The sequence below is a fragment of the Spea bombifrons genome, chromosome 5 (genome assembly GCF_027358695.1).
Source record: "Spea bombifrons isolate aSpeBom1 chromosome 5, aSpeBom1.2.pri, whole genome shotgun sequence".
In the NCBI taxonomy this organism is placed as follows: domain Eukaryota; kingdom Metazoa; phylum Chordata; class Amphibia; order Anura; family Pelobatidae; genus Spea; species Spea bombifrons.
In genome coordinates this window covers 10,357,406-10,383,525 of record NC_071091.1, presented here as the reverse complement: position 1 = coordinate 10,383,525, position 26,120 = coordinate 10,357,406, and the positions used below count along the sequence as shown (strand labels likewise).

The window sequence follows — 26,120 nt, the reverse complement described above, 5'->3', positions numbered from 1 at the left end:
ATATATATAAATGTGGGTACAGATGATGACGTCCAAGCCAGTTTATTTAGACCATAGCTATCTTGCTTTCTGTTCCGAAAATATCTACATCAGGAAACTGTAACATTTCTCTGTCAAGTGACATTTCCTCTCGGTGGAAACTGTAGCAGATCAGAGGTCAAGTTGTTTACCCATTAGTCCTGTCAAAGGGAGAGTCTCTGAATATTTGGACAGGAAACGGTAACTTCTGTTTTTTTTTTTTTCCCTAAGCGTAAAAAAACAAGCGAGCAGACAGGCGGCACGTACAGTGGAACTATTACAACCCAACAGGTCTTCAGAGACCTCTCGCCACACACAGTAATGTAAATAATATGGACAATGTTATTCGGTAAGCGTATAGGGCAGACAGAACAATAGTAAGATCAAGTGGAAGAATTCGGTGTGTTTCAAACATTTCAAATACCACTCAAAACTTCCCGTTTAGGACAATATGAAGCCCATACATATTTATGCCAATATCTGGTAATGATGTTAAAACAATATGGATTCTAATGCTTTTCAATAATAAAGTAGGGTAGCTCCCACGATCTTTGCTTTTGTTTAAAGATATATTTTTATTATTATTAATTATTATTATAATTATTAGTATTATTATGGTTATTATTATTGTTATGTATTAATTTTATATGGAGACATCATATTTTGCAGTGCTGTACAATAGTTGTGAGAATATATAGAGAATAAATAAAGATATATTTTTGAACATGCCTTTGCAGAAGAACATTGATCTAAATGAAAGAATGAGGCTATCAGTAACTTGTGATGCTTTTCAGCACCGATATTTCATTTTTAACTCTCAATTACCTGCTTGTGTGTTTCCACGCATGGCACGAGTTTGCAAGAAACTTCATAATATTAACATAGTTACGGTCGATGATCTATTACGTCGCCTTGAATAAGAGTTTAAATAGAACACATTTTGTCATTTTTCCACTTTGGGTGAATTTATTTCCACTACTTCCGATGAAGAATTATTATTATATGAGATAATACTAACCGTTTCCAGTATTTCTCGGGGCCTATGAACCAATCCATTCTGAGTGTTATAGAAGGGAATGGATTTATTTTTTTTTGAAACAATTAGGGTGTTTATAATCCCCATGGCTACTAACTAAACCTGTCTGTTGCAAAAATGTCTATTTTATGGAAATACATCAGTTATATGGAGTGCCAGGCGCATATCGGGGCTGCATGGTGAAGGTTCTATTACATATTGCAATAATAATGTCACAGCGGGGAACATCTAAATTAAAACTGTTAATTTAAAATATTCACTGCAATGCTATTGTGGATATATTACGCAATATACAAGTACTCCTGGTTGCAATTCCCTGGCACATTATCTCACAGCATGGACTGCCTTTTACCTGGAATAAAATCACTGCGTGCAATATGTGAAAATCTATATAGAGCCAACAGGATATTCTCTCCTCCGCAAATATACATTTTGAGGGTATTTCATTTTTAAAATGCTTACGATAAATTATAAAAAGCCGCAATAGGCAGCAGTCTTGGCACGTTTTTACTCCTTGAAAGCTGCAGCATTTTTCAAACAAAAACTAAAAAAAAAACCAAATGTATCAATGCTGTGATTTAATTATGTGTCCGATTCATTTTTCTTTTAGCAGTCTTGAATATATATTTTTTAGTTTGTTACAACCGGCCCAGCAACTTTATAGAAAGGTCGTGATACAGAAAGAACCGCATGCTAGCAAATTACCTGAATCCATTCCTTAACAGAATCCTCTCCTGGAGTCCATCCATTTTCAACATAATTCAGACGCGATCTTTCCGCAGACCAGTTGGTGCTATACTGGGATGAAACCGTTATTCTGTCAGAATGAATTTCCCCCGATTCCATCCCAAGAGGTTCCTTGCACTCAAAATCTGAAAGATAATGTGTTCAATCGGTTAGTGTGGCTGTGAACCTTATCTGGAAAGAATGAATGATACTTCATCTAGATTTAAATCCATGCGTGGGTTCACTGTATCAAATGATCTGGTTTCGCCTACAAAGGCGAGACCACCTGAAAGTTACCCAAAGCCCTGAGGGATATCGTCCCATTACTTCAGTCTTCCTTTGATAACAAAACATTTTCTTTCCATTTTCGGAAATAAATAGCGTGCTTTCTATCACGCAGCCCAATAAAGTCAACAGCAGCGCGCTTTACTATCCAGAACAGGTGCGGGAAACCTGGACCAAGAGTTGGTGAGAAGTCCACAGCAAGCCCACAGGACATCCATGTGCGGGGAGGTGGAAAAAAAGGCAGAGCAAGGCATTCTCCGAGCGGAAGATTAAAAATGTAAGATTCGGGATATGGAAAAAGTTTTAAATCTGCCTTTTCTATGGCTGCGGGACTTCAATTAACCCATTCCTTACATGAGGTGCACCAACATGGGCTTCTGCTATGACTCTATGACATAGAAAACTATGCTAATGGTTTACAATAGGACCGCTCGTTCTTTGAGGTTTATGTAAGACAAATCACCAGCCTCAATTAGGATAAAAAAAAATCCTTATGTTGCTGTTTTATACTGGAGACATGTTCTGGAGGAGACGTGATTTATTTAAAAGTGCTTTTAATGTTTTATGTGACCGGTGGTGTACTCAAAGATTCATGAAGCAGAACTGACCTTCTTCAGCATTGCTTTGTAGTACGGTGTAGTTCGCGGAGAATCCCTCCTTGGCTATTGCATTGTCGGTGTGAAATATCATAGAGAGGATGCCAGTAGCTGAGCGAATACGCCCTGGGGTGTTCTGTCCACAGTAGCGTCCGATGTGAGGTCCAACTAAAGAGAAAATAAATGCCTTTGTTAGTTCAGCCATAAATGTTAACCTACAGTGTCTAGAGTAAATTCTTTTATATATTCTTTTCTTGAATATTTTTAATTACTCAGAGAAAAAAAACAACTATTTTTCAGCTGCTATTTTATGCCGTCCAGCGGTGGTATTTATTGAAATTTGTAGAGAAAAGCACCTGGGCTGCCCATTATTCTGGGTACCATCTGGACAATGATAAATCTACAGCAGTAATTATTATAATTTAGAGGCTAAATGAAATCCTAAATACCGGTAGTTACCTTTGATTTGGCCAACACAGAAAAAAATAATAAAAAATTATATATATATATATATATATATATATATATTTACTGTACCATATAGGTCCCTTCTTCAGATGGAGAGAAGACCTCTGTGGTTCCTAAAGCTTACGTAACATTATATCTTTTTCTATGTTGGCCCAATGATCTATGGAAGACTCAGTTTTCTCTTGGGCTAATACTGCTATAAACTAGTCTGTCTTTAAGATATTGCAGTGAACAACATGTAGCATTTACATTATTGCTATTATAATTATAATTTATTGATTTATACAGCTCTCATATTCCCAAGCATTACTTATTAATGTAAATGATGTTATTCTACTCAAATCAATATATGTATCTATACGGTAGTCTAAAAGACTTGGGCACAATGGCCTAGCCACAACCTGGAAAATGTGGGTAAACTTATTGATGTGTACATTAAACAGGAATCTATTATACTCTCACTCATTAATCGGTGAAGAGGCTCAGGACCGTCTCTGATCACAATAGCTAACATATATTCATGGAGTGAACAATAGAGTCCTCGAACATAAAGCAGCCTACTTTGCCTAATTGCATCATCGCAGTGATGCATATGTATGACATTACAACACAACAACATGTTACTATGGAGAACGCTGAATTAATTCTCCCTCCTCGCAATCTTTCATGAGTACTTCAGTTTTGTAAAATGGGCTCTGGACCAGAATTCTGGTGCGTCCCAGATGTGGATATTGAATCAGTCGCCATATCCTGCTGATCTGAAAGAAAGACAGAACCCGTCCACGTCTCTACAAAAGGTTCTATGGTGATGCAAAACAGATAGCGGCTTGGAACAGCTGGTTTAAGGTGTCCTATCATTACAAAGGAGCTTAACAATGTGTTGGGTTTATATTAGAAGAAGATGGCCACATTTCCAGAGGTGGGACAACGAATAGAAAACGGTGTGTTCTTATCTACGTTTTTCCTAATATAGAAATACTACAAAGAATGACAGTTTTACAAGACGATACATAGAGTATGGGAACATGTGACGCTTTGATGCTTTGCTTACAGGCTATATTGCCAACAAAATGGCCACTATGGTTATTTGCCCTGCTATTTGCCCACATTCAGGCCCCTGTATAGAGAGAATGAACAGATACATGTTTCCAGCAGGTAGGAACGATTAACCACCAGGGCCAGACTGAAGATATATTGGCCCTGACACTTTAAGGCCATCGGACGGTAAATGTACATGAAACTGCATGTATCCAGCCTGTGGACGGCCAGATCTGCTATATCAGGGTATGTGAGAGGCAAAATGCCCCACTGGGCATTTGCCTGATGGCTGGTTGGGGTCGGGTCTCCCTACCACCATAAGTGCTAAATTCTAAAAGCCTGGCATCAGGGCGATGCCAATTCACCAGATGTTGGGCATCTCAGTCGTTAGCCCTGAATCTCTATCTAATCTCCATCAACTGCAGTCCTTGCCAAGTCATCCCTAAACGTACCTACTTTGCTAACCTGTGTCTAGAATGAAAGTATAACTTTACATAAGGAACGTTTAAAGTACAGTATGTATTAACTTGCGAAACTGGATGTATATTCAGTACATACACACTCCCACACTCATTTGTGAATATTTTATTTACCCATGAAACATTATGTGTACTCCTAAGTACTTCAGTGCGCTTCGTTGCTATGGAAACCAAACAATTTTCTGAATAATTCAGACTATTTATATGTTCTGTTTCTGCATCTTCTTTAACATTAAAACACATAAGCAACTAATGGAAGTTTTATATAAAATAAATGAAAACTAGTTCTGAAAATATCAACTTGGATAAAGTGGGTTGCAAAATTATTCATCAGAAGGTAATAATCTAAAGTAATAAGTAAATAAATAAAATAATATTTTCCATGTTACGTAGCTCACATTAAAGAGCGGAGTAAGTTGAACCGGAGGTTCGGAGAAATGGAAAACCAACGTGGATGATTAAGTATAATAAGGAGGACATCTAAATATTACACAACAAAGTAAAATTAATAGCCGTGAAACAGTTACGGCCATTCCAAAAGTCACCTTCTCCATAATTTGGGCAGATAATGTCCCTGAGAACCTCCAGCATGTCGTCCTAGATAACTGTATGGCTTGAAGTTGATGGTTCTTCATGGTGGAGTTCCTTGCCCCCCTCGCTATAAGTGAAGCCCAGCTTGACAATAAATAGTTGCCATTGAACTCAGGTGGCTTCTGAGACGTTCAAACAACTTGGCCATTGAACTCGCAAACAAGAGGAACTTTGTTCCAATCGGAGCCTGTTTATGACTCAGTGGCTTTTAATTTTTTACGGACTTATTTGAGATGTCTGCTCTTAATTTGTCTGAATTTTGCCCCTGGACATCTCTCTGAGTCTGCTACATGGAGTTGGACGATTGGCAGTATGTCATACAAAGGCGTATTGAGTTGCTTTGCACGGGCGTACCCCTGCTTGCTAATGCAATATTGATCTGAAAATATATGAATACAGAAGAACATATCTGCTGAATATTTCATACCATAAAAGTATATAATTATATATATATACAGTATCTATCTATCTATCTATCTATCTATCTATCTATCTATCTATCTATCTATCTATATATATATAGTTATATATTTGTATATATATTTCCCATCTTATTTTACGATACCAAACTTGTTCTAACGAAGATATTTAGAAGAGGATGCTTGCTAATGTCTTTCAGCAATTGTCTCTCAATAATAGCTCTTTTATTACACGCATGGTGGAAATAAAATATTTCCTAATTTTGCAGTACACATTTACGCTATGAACCACAGCGAATCACCCATTTAAATTCCTCGTGTATCTATTATTAACGCTTATAATTAACAACTGCTGCCCAAATGTCTAGTCGACGGTAGATGAGAGGAAGTAATTAAACTCAGCTTATCTCTCGGCAGCTAATTATATGCATATATTTATGTGACCTTTCTCTTTCCGGTTTTTTCTAAGGGCCCCAATTGAGAAAGTCCATAGGACATCAAGTCACAAGGTTTAGATTTCATTAACGGATCAGTATAATAATCAGGCGGACAAGGATTCCATGTAGATTGCCGGTAGATTAACTCTTAGGAGACCAGGACGTTATCTCTACTACTCAAAGTGGAAAGGATAATGTTGGTATTGCCACTTAATGTGGAGGGGGTAAAGAGGGCAAAAGTATTAATATGGTATATGAAGATAAGAGTCATGGAAGATCGGAAGACAATAATACTTTACCCGTAAATACATTCACTGTTTTTATATCTGTATGTCCGTATAATTTTAGAAAAAATTCTAATTCATTTAAAAATTGCTTTTAAAATAACTCCGACATGGGTAAAAAAGAAAAATAGGGAGTGTGACTACACGTTTAAACGCAAAACACTTGATAATATGTGTTACAAATGGCCATATCTGATGCATTTGCAATAAGGCCATCTACGTGAGATATGGTCATTGGCTGAGACCGGTGACATCATAGTAATCTCCGCTTCCCATCATAATATATATATATATATTGGCTGAGACCGGTGACATCATAGTAATCTCCGCTTCCCATCATGATATATATATATATATTGGCTGAGACCGGTGACATCATAGTAATCTCCGCTTCCCATCATGATATATATATATATATATATATATATATTGGCTGAGACCGGTGACATCATAGTAATCTCCGCTTCCCATCATGATATATGTATATATATATATATATATATATATACACGCATTACAGGAAAGTTTCAAAGGACAGCAAAGTTTAGGCAAGAAGCAGAGGAAGTTGAGATAAATGAGATTAATGAGGTGTTTAATTCGCTATGACATTAACATCAATTAAAAGACACTGCTTTTTGTTCCTTCATTCAGAAGTGTGTTTATTTTATTGACTTAAGACTCTGATGTCTTGCCAAGGCGATTTGATTCAAATACACAAACGCAGCTTTAATTACTTTGGTTTTATCAGGCACACAATCCTTAAAAAGAGCTATTGACGTGGCACTGCGACAATCAGATACTTTTATTAGCGTTAAACTATTTCCCAACTTTTTCTGGGATATATGATTGTTTTTTTTTTTTTCCCTTTAAACCCACATTTGGTTTCATAGAGTACAAGGAGATCTGCTTGGGACCCAACGTCATCATTTTGTCCTACTGTATGTGCCTTAAAAATGTTTTAATCGACCCAAAAAAGATAGCAAGACAAAAAAAGATCATTGAGCGTGAAAGAGCATGGTCTCCGTTATGGATTCATACAAGCAGTTTAACCACATAACCATTTTCAGGTAATCATTCTATTTTCCTGTTATACAAGGTTTCACGTGTATTTTTGTGGATAAAGCCATATCCACTAAATAAAGATAATGGTGTATTTCTGCACGCGACGTCTTGTTTTTTTTTTTCTATTGGGGATATGTGAGTAGGTGACAAAACAATGATGTATTCCAAGCTCCGGAGTGAGGTGTGAAACTTTAATCAACGTGCCTGTTGAAGATTGCCTTAGCACAGACCTACAGCTGCGAGGGTAATATAATCGTGTATGTTGTGAACCTCCGAGAAGGGAATTTTATCTAAATGAGGTAGCCAGACACCTGTGCGGCTTTGCCTCTGACCTCCGCAGTACGTGGCACCTGACGAGACGGCTGGGTGTTTCCACAAGCTTGTTAACTTTCTTCATTTATAGAAATTATTCCCAAATGAAGTCACCTTTATTTGTGACAATATAGCCCTCTGTGTTTCTTTGTGATAACATGGTTTGTGCTGTAAAATAATGACACCATTAACTAACAACCTATTGTTGCATTAACCCATTGTATGTCAACAGGGCAAATGGCACGAGCTGGCAGTCAAAAGGATTAGGAAAGGGTGTCCTGACAAAAATAGAGAATACATATTTGATGAGCTAACTTTCATAAAGGATGAACCACTAATAATTCACTGATATTTGTGCTGGGTGTTGTCCCATTAGATAGGCTTGGTGACCTGTAATCTTTGTACCTTCTTCCTTTTGGGCGGAGGTCTGTATTTAAAGGGTACCTTCCTGCGTATAGTTTTTGTTTTCCCGAAAATTACTATATAGTTTCTACCCAAAGACAAGACCGTAGGCGAAAAGAAATCCATCATGCTCCTTTAAGGTGAAAGTAGCTGTGTGTTATTGTGTTACTATGTAAGGTACAGGAATGATGTCACTGCCACAAATATCAAAGCTGAAAGCATGATCCTCAGGGGCTGCATTTCTGAGGTCATCGCCAACCCTGAGATTCTCGTCTGCTTAAAAAAAGGCACATTAATGACATCTTTGCCGAACATTTAGGAGCTAAGTATATGGGATCAACAGCTACACTGTTTTTTTTCAATATGCGTGGTTCTAGAATTAAGGGCTCTGCTTTTCAACCTGAAATCCTTAGCTTTTCCGGCTTGTCTTCTACTCCCCAAGTGCATTCAAACTTGTTTTGTTCACGGTGGACTATACTGGGGCTTTATGAAGACCACAAGGTCTCACCGCAATCCAACGGCATTTTTAGTACCATCACACGATACAGCGAGAACGGAGGGAGTATAAAGGAGCACCGAGAACCTCTGAACTTGGTCCTCTATCTTGCATCTTCCGGGATAGCTTTCTTCATTTAATCAAAGACCTCCTCTGTCGCTGAACCACGTGCAAAGTATTGTGCGTGATGTCTATGGAGCCATCAAGAAACTGGGATCGCCATGCTGATTGCACCACTAGACGCAGAATATTGTAATCCCTGTATATAATGTTTTCATATTTTCTTATTGTTTAGTATTTCTAGACATATATGTATGTACGCATATACGAAAACATATATTATAAGGGAATTGCGGATTGCATGGTTATATAGTATGGCTTTACTGTAGATTTCATTAATAAGATTTAAAGTTGAGATTGTTTCTCACACCCCGGTTACCATGCAGACTCCACTTCTATAACACCTCTCTCTCCTTTTTTACTGAGAACTAATTAGCATGTAAGGGCTTACGCTCTGTGCAGAGAGGGAAAGGTTCTGGGAGCTAATAACCTGCTCAGTGGAGGTGAGAAGTCTCGCTTACACGCTGCCGACAGCTGCCACAAACAAGTGGCAGGATTGTCACAAAAACTGGATTGTTGAATTCGAGAAAAAAAAAAGGTTAATTAGAGGAAAAAAATCCAAATCCAGATCTAAAATCTGAGACTGGTTCGTTGATGCTCAAAAATCAAAGAATATCAACAAAAAAAAAAACCACCCAGAAAATAGAAGATAAGGGAAATGAAGGAAAATAAGTCCAAATTGTATTTCCCCTAGGAGGACGGCTGCGCATGCTCTGGAAAAGTGGACAGGCTTTTTAGCGCTGAGGACAATGTATCTGAGGATGCTCTGGAACCTGCTGAAATGCCAGAGCTCCTATTTAGCCACTGGAAAAAAGAATTGTGCTTTCTTAAAATCTAATTAAAGCGACATAAGTCCATTAGCATAAATGCTTATGTCTGCTAGGAACCTATACAAGTGCTCTCAAAGTAACCTTTAATTCCGCCCCAGAGACATGTGTCTGTAAGTTTCGTATGTCACTTTTATTTAATAAGCATTTCCATTTCCCTTTGATTTTTTTAATTTTTTTTTTACAAGTGCACTAAATTCCAAAGTCATTTAAAAACTGACATAGCAAACTAATTCTAAATGGAAATAGTTCCGTGTGGCCAGCACTACAGGCACAGCTGTTAGTAATGATCGCAGAAATGTCTTCCATGTCATAGAATGACTACAATCCCTACAGCAGGAAGAATAATTGGGTATATAGCACTGGCCCCCAGAAAATAAATTCTATGGGGGTGCAAAAGTTCTGTTGTTCTAAAGTGTTATCACCATAGCAACAAATGGAACCCTCCCATCTATAGCCCATTAATTGGCGGCTGGCCAAACTGTACCCCAGAAAAATGTTTTATACATAACCCACAGCGTGTTCTTCTTTCAAACATGCCACCCAAAATCTTTTGCTCCATGGAGACTATGGGTCCAAGGAGCCTCTTTACCAACCACACCAACTAGTACGTTCTCCCAAGACGTACATGGGTAGCCATCATGAAGACGAGTGTGTGCGCAGCCTATGTAGCATCTGGCAGACACTGGAACGGGATTCATACATTGGGTACGTTTATACTCGCGCATGTCTTTCTGTACAAAGGCGCCACTGAGACGCCTACAAGAAGGTCCAGAAAAACTAACGTATTGTTCTCGAGTGCGGTGACTGCTAACAAAGTGTGAAAACTGGAAGCATGGAAGATGCTTTCGCTTACATTCTGTGCTGAACGTAAATGTAAAACAGTTGGTTGCAGATTACAACTCCTTGTAGAATTCACAAAAGTTGGGAAAACTGTCATCAGCATCTACATGGAAATATTGACACACGGATATTATCTATGAGTCAATATTCTTATCTATAAGAAACTACCATGCTGAACCCTTTCACTGCTGGTCCATTTTTTTTTTAGCATAAAGCATTTTAATTTTTTGTAGCTGTAAATATGACATCACACCTGTCCCAGGTGCAGCCGGCTTCACGTTTAGTGTAGACAAGCCACCTACAAATCCTTAAGAATCCGTAAAATAATCAACTAAAGCTACTTCCAAAATGTTGCCTTTTCTATGCATTGTATTAATTAGGTAAAAACTAACCATTGTGTTTTGTGGCAGTAGGGTGGCAAAGCCTGCCCTGAACTGAACTCCCTACTTCATGCTCTCCTTTTACCTCTGCCAACAATCAGTTTCAACCAAATTGGAGTTAAAAACTTATTGGGGAAGAATAATGCTAAACATACTGAAAACCGATAAAACGCCTATGAGATGGATTCCTAATGCGTATCAATTGGTTATTTTAACCTATAAATACATGAGTTTATTAACGGTAATGAGCTGTAAAATGTCGTATTTTAAGTAAGTGACAGATCCAAATTTAACTCAGAAGATTTGCGCGAATTTCGGTGTTTAAACAATAGAGCGAGTTAAATATGTTAGTAACACCTCGGAGGTGCTGGTAAGGGCTGATTCGCAGCTTAAAGGGAAAGTATGATAGCGAATAGAAGAGTGAATCATTATTCACAGGATTAACCCCTTAATGACAAAGCCCGTCATGCCTGGGTTAAGGGACCGCCCATTGTCCTTAAGGGGTTAATAATATATTCCAGTTCCCACAGCTCCGCTGGCTTATTATATTTCTTATTTGCATTCTTTTAGGGCTCTTTGTTTATGAAAATAACATCTAAATGGGTTCGGCGTTAAATAATTAAAGTTTTACACATGAAGTCACAGTTCACTTACTTCCAGGAAAGCCATCCCAAATTTCCAAATAGTCATATCGGCAGGACCTTCCGCCCGGTGCGTTGGAGTCAGGTTCTAACTCAAAGCTTTCAAATTCCATTATGATCTCCGACATCTTCGGTGCAAATAAAATATAGGTGCATTCCAAAGCATTGGGGTATTTTTCTGGGAATCCTGGTGATTTTATTATTCCGTTTAGTGATGTAAAGTTCCGAGAGCATTCTGGACCTAAACAAGAAAGCAGCACTGAGACTTCAATATCCGTATTACATCTCACAATTAATTATACCGCCTAGAACTTTTTATCAACACAGACTTACAGCTATGTCATTTAAAGCCACATATATTACACATTTCCATTTGTACCCAGTGATTTCCATTGAAGCTCTGTGACAAATATTAAATCTTAGTGGAATGGAAGAAAGGCAAGTTGTAAAAAGCTCGACATATCCCAAGAGAAATAATTATAGACCCTTGAATCTTAAATCTTTAAATCACCTACTTGACAGCGTTTTATTTTTGAATTACAGAAAAAAATCTTTACAGAAGTGGGCGAGAATTAAACTCTTCAGAGTACTGAACGTTATTTTTTTTTTTGTTTTTACGCTCCTCTAGGAGTGATTTCCAAACTTCACCAGATGTGACCTCTGCCTTCTGACTGAGTAAATGCGAAAGGTAATTTATAGGTGTATATAGGGGTGAATGACTATTTGGGAATGGTGTTGACACAGGTGCTGCACTGTATGTGTGCTGCTAATACTTATGATGAACTAAGTGACTATAGACATGGTGACAAGAAGCCTCTTAATGTCACTGTTCAGATACTAACTCTTTACAAACATCACATTCGGACATAACTCGTTCGATAACTTGTGTCTAACAGAAATCATTAGCAAACAAGCAGCACGTAAGTTTGCTTTGTTTGTTCACTTATTTTACTGGAAATCCCTGTTTTTTTATAAAATTAATGTTCTAAAGCTTTATCAGTCGAGAATAGTAGTGAAAATGTCAAATTAGAGATATTGGCACTTTTTTATCTAACACCTCTTCGTATGATATTTTTTCCCTTGGGGGATCTTTTGAGGATATCCTCAAGAGTAAAGACGAGTCCAGGCATGGACCTCCTTGCTCACTGTGTCTAGAGAGATACCAACCGCACCCTGCTCATGAGTCTTTAAATTGGGAATGAGGCCCATGAAGGCTGAAATGTACCTATTGAGTTGTTTGTTCCCATGAAATTTTCTTCACATTTTGATTAAAGTTTGAGTCTTTACACCTTAGCAATATCATCTCTATAATAAGATAGACTTGGGTAACTAAGCGAATGAGGTTTCAAATGGAAGAGCTCAGCCTATGGTGAGAGGCGGCATTTGGAAGTCGCTTGGTTGCGGATGGAAGGTCCTCGTATCTCTATGCCTTACCACAAAGAGAGTGAGAGGAAGCAATCCAAATATTACCAATATTGCGTACAGAGATTTGGCTCGAGATTGGGTTTATCAGATGAAATAAGAAACACTGCTCTCCGAATAAATAGCACAAAAGAAACACGGAATCATATTTCATTTTACATTGTGTACTTAGAAATACAGAAGATTCTAATTCTAATCACAGCACAAAATCATTAAGTTGTAAAACAGATTCTGAGCCATTTTCACAAAACATTGGAAGTCATCTTCTCTAAATAATACAGTGGGATTTACTTAATTAGGCTTAATGCTGCCATGCCCCAATTGTTTTAAGGTTATATAATCCTGAATTTAATTTTAGACATTTTAAAATATATTATAGCAATTTAATAATGTGTCCTAACTTGTAAACTGTGGGTTAATTCCAGAACTCCACGTATCGATCCATATATCATACTAGATGAAATTTCTGGAAATGTATTTTGCTCATCTCATAAGCATCGAGAAATAAACTCAAAACCGGCATGCCATCCTGTTTTCACGGATCCTATATTAACTGCTATTGAACCGCGTTAAGCAAAATGGTATATTAATAATACCGAGATGGGGTGTTGCAAGGAAAATAATAACCATCTAATGGATTTAGCAGTTTGATTTTATAGCAGAAAATCCACTTCTTGTGGATTTAGCAGTTTCAGTTTATAGCAGAGAATTCAAAAGCAGAGTTGAATGTGAAATGAATCCATGCAGACGACATTTCTTCTCTGCCCTTATCCCCCCCCAACCTCCTTTTTTTACGCAAGGATAATATCTGAATATCCATTTATGACAATTTGATTACATCAACATTATCCAGTAGAATTGTGCAAAAAAATAACTAGAAAGAAGAACAAGAAGATGCAAGACAAGAGGCCTAGCCTAGGAGACATTGAGCGAGAGCATGAGGGAATGTCAGAGACAGAGTGAGAGTGTGAGAGAGAATGAGCGTGTGTGAGAGAATGATTGTGTCACAGAACGAATGAGGGTGAGTGACGACAAATTTTGTTTCCAGATAAAAAAAAACAGTTTTTGGTCCATGTGCACAAGGCCATTATCCTGAGCTTCAAAAAAAATTAATCTATGTTCCTATAAATATGAGAGAGCAGGGGTCATTAAAGGGGTAATTGCAGTGTTAATTAGGTGTCCAATATATTCATTTATTTAAATGATGTACAATGTTTTCTGTTTATCCGTCTGCCTTTCCATTCATTTGATAATGGACAGAAAGATAGAGAGACAGACAATGGAAAACATACCACTTTTTCCTTCCATAACCCCCATTCTACCAATGGTAGTCTATCTTTCTGTCCATCTATCATTACAATTGTTACAAGCACCTTGACTCAGCAGCCCATTGCATTGCTCGTTTATTCTTACCTAGGAGTTTTCTGAGCAATATGCTGTTTCCAGTTTACTATTGAGTTAAATGATTACCCAAACACCTTGCTAGGAAATGGCCTAATGCATCGTCGAAAACCAGAAAACATGCTTTGGACGCAGCTTTGTGGTTGCGAAGATACTAAGTTTAATCTGGTCTTGTGATTACTGTATTCTTTTATATTTCATAATATAAATACAGATATTCTTGGTTATTGATTTTTTTTGTATTTAATGCTATCTTATCTTTTTTACCCAATAGATTGTAAGCTTGTAGGAGCGGAGCCCCTCTTTTTCTTCTGTAGAAATATGTCTTCTCTCCTGTACTTTGTTAAACCCCTCTATATATTTAAATGTTTCTATGAACGTACCCATTATTCTTTTCTGCTTTACTCACCTGCTTTAAAAATTTCGTAGCGGATTGAAAAACCCGCCCCAGGAGTTTCATAGTCGGAGACGAATCGGATAAACAAGGACGGGCCTGTGGAAACCAAAGCAGAAGGAGCGATTTTTCCACAAAACTTTCCCAACAGACGTCCATTGGCATTTTCTCCATCAAACACCTCCACGTAGTCATATCTGGTGGGAAAAAAAAAACAAAAAATAAAATATTAGGGCTTTGTTATAATGGCTGACACTTCACGTGTTTCTGTTTATTGCATGTAAATAATGATACTATATATGTATATATATGAAGCTTTGTGTGCCACTCAGTTAATAAGTTTGGGATTATTTCAGATAGTTTGCAGGGTCCGGGTTTTATTGCCGGCTGTTATAACACTAATCCCTAATATTCTGAACATTTCCTGAGGGTCAAGGTCATTCTCATAAAATGATCCATAGAAATACGATGAAGCCCTTAAGTCGCGAACCATTTAAAGCTGGGATCACACAAGAAGGTGGATACTATATTGCGTGTGCGTCGTGTTTTAGTTATTATTAACAGATACGCTATATGTGTTATACCCAACAAAAGCCCTGGCCGTCTACGTAAGATTTTTTTGAATTTAATGTGATAATTATTATAAACAACATATAAAATATTGGGCTTCTTTTTCCATTGGACTGGGTTAGCACCAGGTTTGTATACGCTTTAAAAGTTGACTTAACAAATTTGTTAATTAACATACGGTACTTAAACCTACCTATAACTTATACATTTTTATTTAATTTATCATTGTAATAACTTGAGAGCTATTAACCGTAAACCGAAAGGGGCTACCTAACAGAAGTAAAGATTTCTGTCCTACTTAGAGACATCAGAGACAAACAAAAAAAACACTCAATCAGTATATATATATATATATATAAATTACATTTCACCTATAACCTTCCATGGCAATAAGTACAATTACCATGAAACCAGCATTGTAATGGGTATAGGCACCATCACATATACATCATTACACACGCAAAAGGTTAAAAACCTCTTGGATAAGTAACATTGAATTATATATTTTTTTTTTCGAGGAAACATTTGCTTTCAAAGCAATTTCCATTAAAGGCACATGAAAATTCATTTAATAAATCAATTTTTTTTTTTAAATTGACACAATAATGTAATTGCTCATTGGAGGATTGGATTATTTTTTTTTTTTACATTTATTCTAATACTATGGTTGTAAAGTCATGCTCAGTAATGTTACGTTAAATAAATGGCAGTGCCGCCGCCGTGACAGGAAAAGTATTGTGCCTTCTGAGACAATAAATGTTTTTATGACGGTTAATGCCTCCTTCAACAATCTTGTATGCAGCCTTTGAGTGCACAAGACGTATGTTTAGCGCGGCCCCCCTGGGAGTAATTCAGCGATGATATCACTAGTTAGAGTGGACAGGTAATGGTGCTCCCATAGAAAAAAAACCCCATTACCTCATCAAGTTAATTTGTATTCCAGTATTACTGGCCAGTGCACAGAAAATGACACCGATCGGGTCATAAACATTAGCATATGGGCATTATTGAATTAACCGCGCTCCGTCCGATACATTTGACGGTTGTAGTCACAGTTGGCCTTTGTGCTAGCCAGATCCGACCCGTTATTGCGAAATCGTATAGAATTAGTTGGAAGCTGAAAACAATTCTAGATTTTTCTGCATTTAATGAGCCTTCTACATTTCAGGCCCTCTACGCGGACACGGGTTTCACGAAAAAAACAGTGCTTCTATTATTCACCGATAAACAAACGCTCGCTATAAAATAGAAATGACTGCACGCTTAGTTCTGTAACGTGAAATGTCGGGGTAAATTGTGTTAATTCAATGTGTTTGGGTCACGCTCATTAATGCCATCCTAAGTTTCATATGCTGCTATTTATCTGAGTGGAAAGTCTAACTATAGAGGGATTCTGTACACACAGACATGATGAGACGAGACGACCCTACGTCTATAATACATTTAATGATAATATATTTCATATGTAAAGTAAAAACATACTTGAAAACATTTTTGTTTTCAGGGACGCAGTGTCATCACACATTTGTGAAATTATTTGTTAGCTAGCAATATAAAAAAATGATTTTTTTTCTACATTATTCAGCATTTCTGAATAAAACCAGTTTGGTTTGATTTCTATTAAATATATATAATATATATATATGGTATATATTAAATATAATATATATATATTATTTAATATACATTATATTTAATATATATATATATTATAGTTAATATATATTTAATATATATATATTAAATTATATTTAATATATACCATATATATTAAATATAATATATATATATATAAATCTACTAGTGAGTCCCTGTTTGATATCTAGACATATAAGAGTCACTTGCTCTTCAGTGAAAAAGATGTATTCGTAAGTCAACTCTTTCCACCAACCCATACCATACAGATACTATGTAACGTATAGACGGATGCGCTGTGGGATTGTCAATCAGACAAAATCAATTATTTACCTAAAAAAATCTGAGTTTGGTATATGTTTGCTGGAGGAAAGGGGGAAAAATAACATTTTATACATTTTTGTATAAAGGTGTCAGATTTAATGTGAAAGCATTAAACTTATTGCTACATAGAATAAGAAGGTTCTATATAAATCAATCAGCAATAATACAAAAATAAAATAGATCAAAAGAGATTCATATTACGGGTAGGACTTGGCATTAGGGTGTAAGTGCTGTCTTAAACGCCATGAATGCCGGATAGATTAAGTGAAGAGTTCACAATGACTATAATTTAAAAAAATAAATATAATTAAAATGTCGTGTAGTGTCTTGGAATGAAGAGGCATCTTCTTGATTGTTTTTTGTACAATAAAGCTCACATACAGATGGGCATTTTGCCCATTATTCAAGGAATTGTTGGAAATGAATGTTCCTTGGCCTGGATCTGTGTGGCTTTCAGGTGCAGGGTATTGCGGCGTGTGATTAGAGTGTCCGGGTGTGTTGGAGCGGAGAAGGGTCAGACTGTCTCCATGGATCACAGAAGATGAAAGACTGTAGAAGACTAATGAATTTAATTAAAGCTGGGAGGGAAGGTTATATGAATGCACTGTAAGGATTGTATATGGCGACGGAAACCACAATGTCATAAAAAAGGCTTCAATAAGTCACATAAGAAGTACTGATAATGCCCCTTCCCCAAGCCATGTCTCTACTCATGGCCAATGGTTATTTGATAATATTCCACCCAATTCTTTTTTATAAAGTAACATAGTTTTACGGTTCCTGCTAGGGAAGGGGATATACCCCATTTATTCGGCATACTGTGTCCTTCCTGCACAAATGCTGTGTAGACTCAGTCAGAAGAAGGGTTGAACATCTACGTCATTCCAGATGTGGTTACGCAACAGCTCCCAACTATGTTGAACTTGTCGTTAAATAAATAAATAAATTATACATTAGCTACTGGAGGGTTCTGGTTGACCGAACCATTGCTATGTTCATGACTAATGTGGTAATTAATGTATAATTATAATTTACTAAAAATAGAGGTTGCCAAATACTCTATTAAGCCCATAGAGCGTAGAGGGAGAATGCTCTTCTGGGTAGCCCATGAACTGAATGACACAGCCGGGGTGAATGGGGGAGGCCAGGTGTAAGGTGTGTGAGCATTTATCATGCCTGGGCATGCTGAACATACTGTAATGCAAGGACATTTTAGCTTAGTGGGAGGTGGTGGATAAATGGGACAGCCTCCCAGCAGAATGGGCACACTAGATGGACCGAATGGTTCTTATCGGTCATCAACTCAAAGCTGGGTGGCAATATAATCTATACAAGGGTGACTCAAGTCACACCAACTGTTTTAGTTGTTGAAATTCAAAACAATTCAGGTTCTTGTAAAAGTATTAAATGTAAGCAACACACACACAATAGAAAGAGGAAAGGAAGCACCTAAATCAACACATAAGAGACAATCAAATGTGGAGACGCAGAGATGATCCGATTTCCATATGAAATGATGTTTCTGTAATAAACTCATTCAAATGCAGAGAAAGTTCCATTTGGAAAACAAATGCCTAGAACATCAAGTGTGTTTTCCTTCCCTGGCAGAATGAAATACATACAGTATGCCTCGGCAGTCTGCTCCGATAAATAACAGAGTTCAAGACGTGGTTTCTCGCAGGGCCATCTGTAGCAGCCTGCTTACCAAAAACACCGATATAATGCCACTAATGAAGGCAATGCATGCAAAATCAGACGTCGCACGGATCTGCGGAAATCAGCCTGCACCGGGGGATCCAGATGTCCTCAAGTTCTGAGGACATTCCCCCAATTGTAGACTTTTCTCCGGATGTTTTTTGTGGAGGGAAACATCTACTGGACCCCTAAAAAGCCTAAAGGTGACACATTGCATCGGTAACAGTCTCTTTCATAGCTTTGCTAGCAGGCCCTCGTTAATATATGCAATCCTTTGGAGCAAAGAAACCTTCAAATGAACATTTTTCTTAGCAACATTTTTAAACACCAGACCAGATCTTCGGTATTTACAGAAAATCCTCTAAAAACGACGTTAGAAAGAAAACACACCATCTGGTAGGTATTATAAAGTCATTTGTAGCGTCTCTCTTGTTTGTAGCAAAGTCTTCCTTCCTGCCAACTTTGTACAAAATGAAAGGTATTTTGATTTATATTTGTTGTCTAAGCACGGATTACTCCGAATTAATTGATAGGGACAAAAAAAAAGCGAGGAAGGAGAAATGTAAACAACCCCTGGGGTAGCTGGGCTACTGAATGCGTAATATTTGCACAGATGGATGTTCCTTCTTTTGAAATGTATTGACAGAGTTGGTGTTATTGAGGGTACTGTAGATCTGTTGTTTGCTGTCTTCTGTTCAACACTGTTGTCTTTGGCCTGGGACACCTGACAGTTGGTAAGTATGGTTTTACATTCAACTCTGTTGGTCCGAACAAACGTCCCATCCTATAACCTGATCTCTGTCATCAGATATCTTGGTTCTCTGGAGAGAGCATGAACATGAGCCTTGCCTGGAGTCAGGGCCTGAACATGGGGCAAAAGGGGCAGCTACCTTAGGTGCCACAAGGGGTGGGGCATACTTGAGCCTCTAGTCTGCTATGCCCCTGCACAACCTGCGACGTCTCGAACCAGAGGCAACATTATGCCCCTGCTGTTGGACAGCCAACAGCTAGCACATAAACCCTATTGTTAGGACTGTTGGCAGCTATGAGACTTACCCAATAACCTTTGAATTTACAAGCAGTCTGTACTATGCTAGAGAAAATTAAGGAGAAATTATAACAGTATAAGATCTATCCACTCCGACTAACAAAGAAAAGAACGTGACATGCGCATGCAAAACTGCTGTACCCAAGTATGCCGTTAAAGTATGGCTACTAGTCAACGGAAAGAATGGAATTACGAGGAATATCACAGAGAGTTCCATGCTTTGTGGACAGAACTTTCAAAACTAAGTTTTTCAGCTGACAACAAAAATATTGCCCACTGCTGAGTATCCTGCACTTACACTTCACCCTCAAGATCTTCTGTGCCAGCTCAGTTAAAACAACTTAATTAGTGCAATTAGACAGGAATAACCGTTTAATTGCGAATATAAAAAAAAAATGTAAACCCATTAAGTGTCTCATTTGATGTACCCAACTGATTTAATGCTTAGAATGGGTGCTTTTAGCACGTTATGCTGAATCTAAAGAAAAAGCCTAATTACCATTAGAGCCACGTGTACGATGAGCCGCATGAAACTACGCTTACGAGGACGGCTTGTATTAAAATGATATCACAATCCTCTCATTCTTTTTTATTTCCGTGATATGGCACAGCCATTAAACATTGTTACCTGGAGGTATTCAGTTTGCTTGCTTTTTATCTACTGATTAATTAGTAATAATTATCGGTGAAATGAGACTTATTAATCATTGTCCAATATTAAGGGCCGTGCCAGTAAAATGATAATGTTCTAATTTTCCATAGGATTTATAACGCTACCGTATGAGGACATTTCGCTTTAGCCTATTACAAGGTGTTCAAATTATTAAAGCAATTATTATTTTTGTACACACTTGGCCTAGTAATTAACCTTTGCTGCCCAAAACCCGTAAAACACGATACTTTGGGATAGCGGAAAATAAACGGGATCATATTCCAGGCGGTGAGAGATGGAGGGATAGGTTTTGGGGCTCAACAGGAACATAGCTGTAGGACCCATTTGAGAAAGCATGAATTTGCACCTTTCCAGGGAATCTAATTCAATCCAAAACTATAAAGATGCATAACTAAAAAAAAACTAATGGGTTAAACCGTTTATTAGCCACATGCAGCAGATCAAGATATTTCGCCACTCGAGGGATACATTTAAAACTAGCTTTATGTTTCTTATGAACATTTTTGATGCCTGCAAGTAAAAATGACTCCCCGAAGATCGCGCATCAAACAGGAGAGACATTGTTTAAAAAAATTGATACTATAGATGTGATTTCGCCCAGATTTGATACCAATGTGTCCGTTATCTGTTTCACATTTCTAACTTTTGTGAATGTAAAAGGGAATTACTAAAATCCTTAAGATTGTAAGCTTGTGAGCCGAGCCTCTCCACCTAATGTATCGGTTTGTCTTAGTCTGTCGGTTCTCGTCTCGTCAGACCCCTTGAATATTTGTATTGTATTAAGCGCTGCGTAAACTGTTGGCGCTATATAAATAAAAGATAATAATAATAATATTGAAAAGCAATACCACTCACTCTCTGGTATTGTAAGAGTTAAATTCTTTGCGTCGTGGCTTGATGTATAAGTCCTTTTTTCTTTTTGCCCTGGACAACTATTATAAAGAAATACAAGTCCGCGACGGTTATAATTGTCACACTGACTAACATGCAGTCTCGCTATGTGGAAAGGACACAATTCACAGTCAGAATGCCGTTGCCCTGCGTTTTGGCTTCCAGCCATCCGCGCTACTCCAATAAGCTTTGTAATGCAATGAGGTTTTGAAGAAGACAGCCGACGTTGTCTAATGAACTGTTCCATTCTGTGTGTCCGGATGATGTATGAGTTTGTCATGGCTTGATCACATTTTAAACTCCCTGGGCACTTAGCTTTCCGAAAGCTGTTGTTCGAAATCTATAGGCATGAAACGGACCTAAAGCAAGGGTAGTGCATTGTTACCCGTGGATACCAGACAAAATTAATATTAAATACATTATTTGCTTTCAATTTACCCCTGATGGGAAAGAGATGTATCCCAGAGCGCGTTGCTGCCTGTGTAGTATGGTTACTTGCGGCAAACACGAGAATTCTCATCTGCTATTCTACACGCTAAACGCCCGAATGTCTTCTTTACATGTTGTAAACACTTTCACTAAAGACGCCCAATGTACAACCCCGTTCGTAACAAATAACTTACCCTCCCCTTCCATGCCATACGACAAATACTAAATGGCCTCTTTACATGATTGAAATGTATGTTCTCTTTATTAGTTTGTGCCATATGGGAATTTTAAGGTCAAATGTTCCCCGCCTCCTCCCCCCCAACCCCCACTTGCTTTAATACTCATAGAAAAGGTCTCGGCTGTTTGCGGTTTGATGTATGCTTGTTTCATTGAAATTCAATCTGCTTTTTTGTACTTTCCTTAATTTAAGCCAAGATAATGTTTTATTGAAATTGAATATAAGCATTGTGTTTGTCCGGGTAAAATTCTGATTTATAGCCCATGAATCTAAATGTCATTTCTAATAAAAAAAGGGAAGAAGCACTGCCTTATAGAAAATTGTGTATTTTAGAAACCGAAACAATATATACAGCTTTTCCTATTGTTTTATTCACGTTGTGTCTTTTGTAATATTTGTGAAGCATTTTTAATGGGGAGTGACTTTGAAGGGGATGGGCCTAGCTACCCTTAGAGGCGGGGCTGGGTGCACAATGGGGTAGGACTAGCCCCAGATGGGCTGGAAGTAGGAGGGGAAGTGGGCAGGGAGTGGGCATGGCCAAACGCCAGTCCAGCGCCTACAGAAAGAAGAAGGCAACCCAGAGACCCTGGGAAGTAACGTTTCACATGGAGACTCCAGGTCAAACCCGACGAGTTCCCAGATTTGGTTATGGATTTTTGACCGCCCCCACCCAATAAAAGGGCCATATAGTTAAATTGCTTGGTTTGAGGGCAAGCTCCATCAATGAGGCACATAGACCACACCATATCAATGTCCGGTACAAGCCCGTGATCAGAAAAGTTCTCAAATAATAGATAACATGTAATCCCAAATATCATACCAACATGAAAATGCAAAGTTTGAAGGTTGGAATTAATACAAAAATATTGTATTTTCACTATAGATTTACAAAAGAACAGACAAGGCCTGGATGTTCTGACCCTTCACAGTCCCTTTAAATTCTGTCTGAAGACATTAGACATATAACTTAATAAAAAATACTCTTTCATGTGGAATTTAAAAAAATATCATATTTTGTCTACAGATTTTCTTTAAAATCATTTCAAAAGCTATAATTTTACCTTGACCCTGTGGCTTGACAATTTAAATGTTTTTTTTCCCCCTCCGGTTCCCTGGGATGTTTTTTTTTTTAATCCAGGAGGCAGAACACGGAAGGATATTGATTTAATATCAAGACTTTTTTTTTCTTCTGCCAATATTTCTTTAAGTAACAAAAATTATTGGGTGTTTTTATAAATAGGCACTCCGCGGGTGTCTGCCGAAAGCAACCTTTTCACAAAGCTTTTAACGCCAACAGCTTTTTAGTCTCTGAGCAATCCATAAACCTGCCAAGTTCAAATTTTCAGCTATTACTGGGGCCATAATTCTTCTGTATTTCGTTAGGGTGGATTTGACATCTTACCCTTGCGCTAATTAGGATTCGAGACTAAGCTATTGTAACTCAATAAAGAAAAATAATCTTAAACAGGTCTCTCTTCTATGGACATTGTCTACGCTGTGCACAGTCTGGCTAATAGTAATTGTCAGAATAATAGAAACTATAACATCAGCCGCATAATTACCATTCAAATCTGGCTCCACAGAACATTTTTAGCATATAACGTGGTTAAAATGTATTTTTTTAATATAAAAATGCAATGCAAATCCAATAATCCATGTCTTGTACATACTGTACAGTTTCAATTATCATGGCATTTTTACCGTGGACAACTAGCCTCCTTATATATATATATATATACATTATATATAAATTGTACAACACTCTGGTATATGATGGTGCTATATAAATTGGTATTATTATTATTATTAATTTTATTATTATTATTATTATTATAAATCTATAGGTCCAGGTCTGCTAATCACCTAATTGCTGATATCCCCTGGAGAGGGCGAGCTCCAGATAGCCAGCCCTAGGACGTTCCCCATTATATACATATAAGATGCTTTTTTTTAGTCCATTGCTTATTTTAATATGGAAACATTTGATAAAGGCGTAGGATCTCTTTAAGACCGCGGGACAGTTGAGCAATGCTTTTCTAACCGCGATCCATTTCTAACCCTTCTAGTAAGAGTTAAACTAATGGCATTAATTACAATGTAACCGCAGACCTTTAAATACATGCTGTGTCCCAATAAATGCAAATAACGCCTGAAACGTCATTGTCTTTATTATGCGTGGAACGCATCATTCTTGCACATTGTCAGTCTACACAAACATGCCCAAACATGGTGTTTTGTGTTGATTATTAACATCTGGAAGATATGGGAGACTGAGTTGGGATGTTTACAAGAGAAAAGAATCTGACCTCTTGATAGACAAGTCCAATATTTAGGATGAACGTTGATAGCTCCCATGACACTGCGTGCAAAGCTATTTTTACACTCACTGCAATGTCTCGCTTCGGCATAACATAAGAACAATCAAGCCCTTTGAGAATCATAACTCAAGAACTGCTTGACAAGTCGGATCTATTTCCCTAGAAAACTCTTACTTTCACTACAAAATAATCTACTCTGTAAAAATCAACTCTTTACCTGTAAAAAATTGACTCAGTTTATGGATATAGTGTTTCTACAAGGAACCTGCTGCTGATTGTGTGATCTAGAATACCCCTTGATGTCATATACTGTATAATTTGGTCATTGGTATGACAACACCAAGTATCAAAAATGAGTTTTAGTATTTTAAATCTGGGAAATTGTATGTTTTGATTTTCAATTTGCTCAATATAGTGCTATTCTTGCACTTAGACTGTAGGCGCTACATGGCAGGGACCTCCCCGTCTTAATGTATTTATACCTATTGTCTATAGACTGCTGTGCTTATTATATGACTGAACTTATTATACTTCTCTTTTTATTATACTGTAAAGCACTATGAACATCTGCTAGTGCTTTATAATACATATACGTAGATAACGATCCTACAATTAATGGTGGGCTATGAATTTTTTGGGGAGACATTCTACCATCGATAGGTGGTCCGCGCATAGGCACAATGTAACGGAAAACATCAACTCATGAATTTAATTTTTGGGTTGGCCAGGCCCTACCACTCTCGCCAAACTTTGGTGGAGGACCTGACCTGGTTTTCTTATCGTAGTTCCTTTCCTAGCTATTCGTATAGTCCCCTGTGTTCATATTTTTATTAGATAAGACGAAGTTTGCCAAGCGCTCAAAACATTTCGACATTAAAAACCCATTTGTAAAAGTCAAGGTTGGTTTATAAATTAGAAGCAGACTCTTCACCGCAAACCACATCTGACATGCATACCTCTCTCATCCTGGTGGGCTTTTCCAGTAATAACAGAGACAAAGCCTCGCAAAGCCCTCCTGAATCTAGTTTGCACCTCATTGACACCGGTCTACGGTATACGGGCACCCGATGTCACACTGCCACCTGCGTATGGTTAAAATCTTGTCGAGGTCACGGTGATGCACACAGTCATCTGAACCACTGCCCGCACAGCATATGTTTCACATTATCCTAACTTGCTAATGATGGGTGATTTGTACCAAAATCCTGTTCCATGCGCAGCATTCCAGCACGCCATTTCTAAATTACACAAATATAATTAGCTGTTTGATAGGCAAGGATTTGACTCAAAAAAAACTGTATAATTCGTTTGCCCTTCAAACATATGACCATAATGATTTGAACATTTTTTTGTGTTGTCTGTTCCCTGCCTTTCAGCTGTTGCTATCAGAGACCCCCTCGAGACCCCCTCGATGAGGAAAAATCCACGCGATTATAGTATACATTTTATCCTATGCCGTTCTGTCTTCAGATGCTGCTTCAAGCAGTCAATCAGTGGCGCCACACGCCATACAAAGCAGGAGGTACTCCGCTGCAGCTCTGAAGCTGCAGCTTCTATTAAAGGTAAGTCATTTATCTTATATTTTTGACTGGTGTAAAGAATGAATATTAAAGTCCTTACAA

General features: G+C 37.7%; 1 protein-coding gene across 1 annotated transcript in view; it reads right to left on the bottom strand.

The window, feature by feature from the left end:
• Positions 1-26,120, bottom strand: part of NRP1 (neuropilin 1) — a 75,129-nt gene that overhangs the window by 29,699 nt on the left and 19,310 nt on the right. The window contains exons 4-7 of the mRNA XM_053468225.1: positions 14,693-14,874; positions 11,474-11,701; positions 2,674-2,829; positions 1,760-1,926 (exon numbers count right to left, since the gene is read on the bottom strand). Coding sequence (XP_053324200.1) covers positions 1,760-1,926; positions 2,674-2,829; positions 11,474-11,701; positions 14,693-14,874 — 733 coding nt within the window. The remainder of the gene's footprint in view (positions 1-1,759; positions 1,927-2,673; positions 2,830-11,473; positions 11,702-14,692; positions 14,875-26,120) is intronic.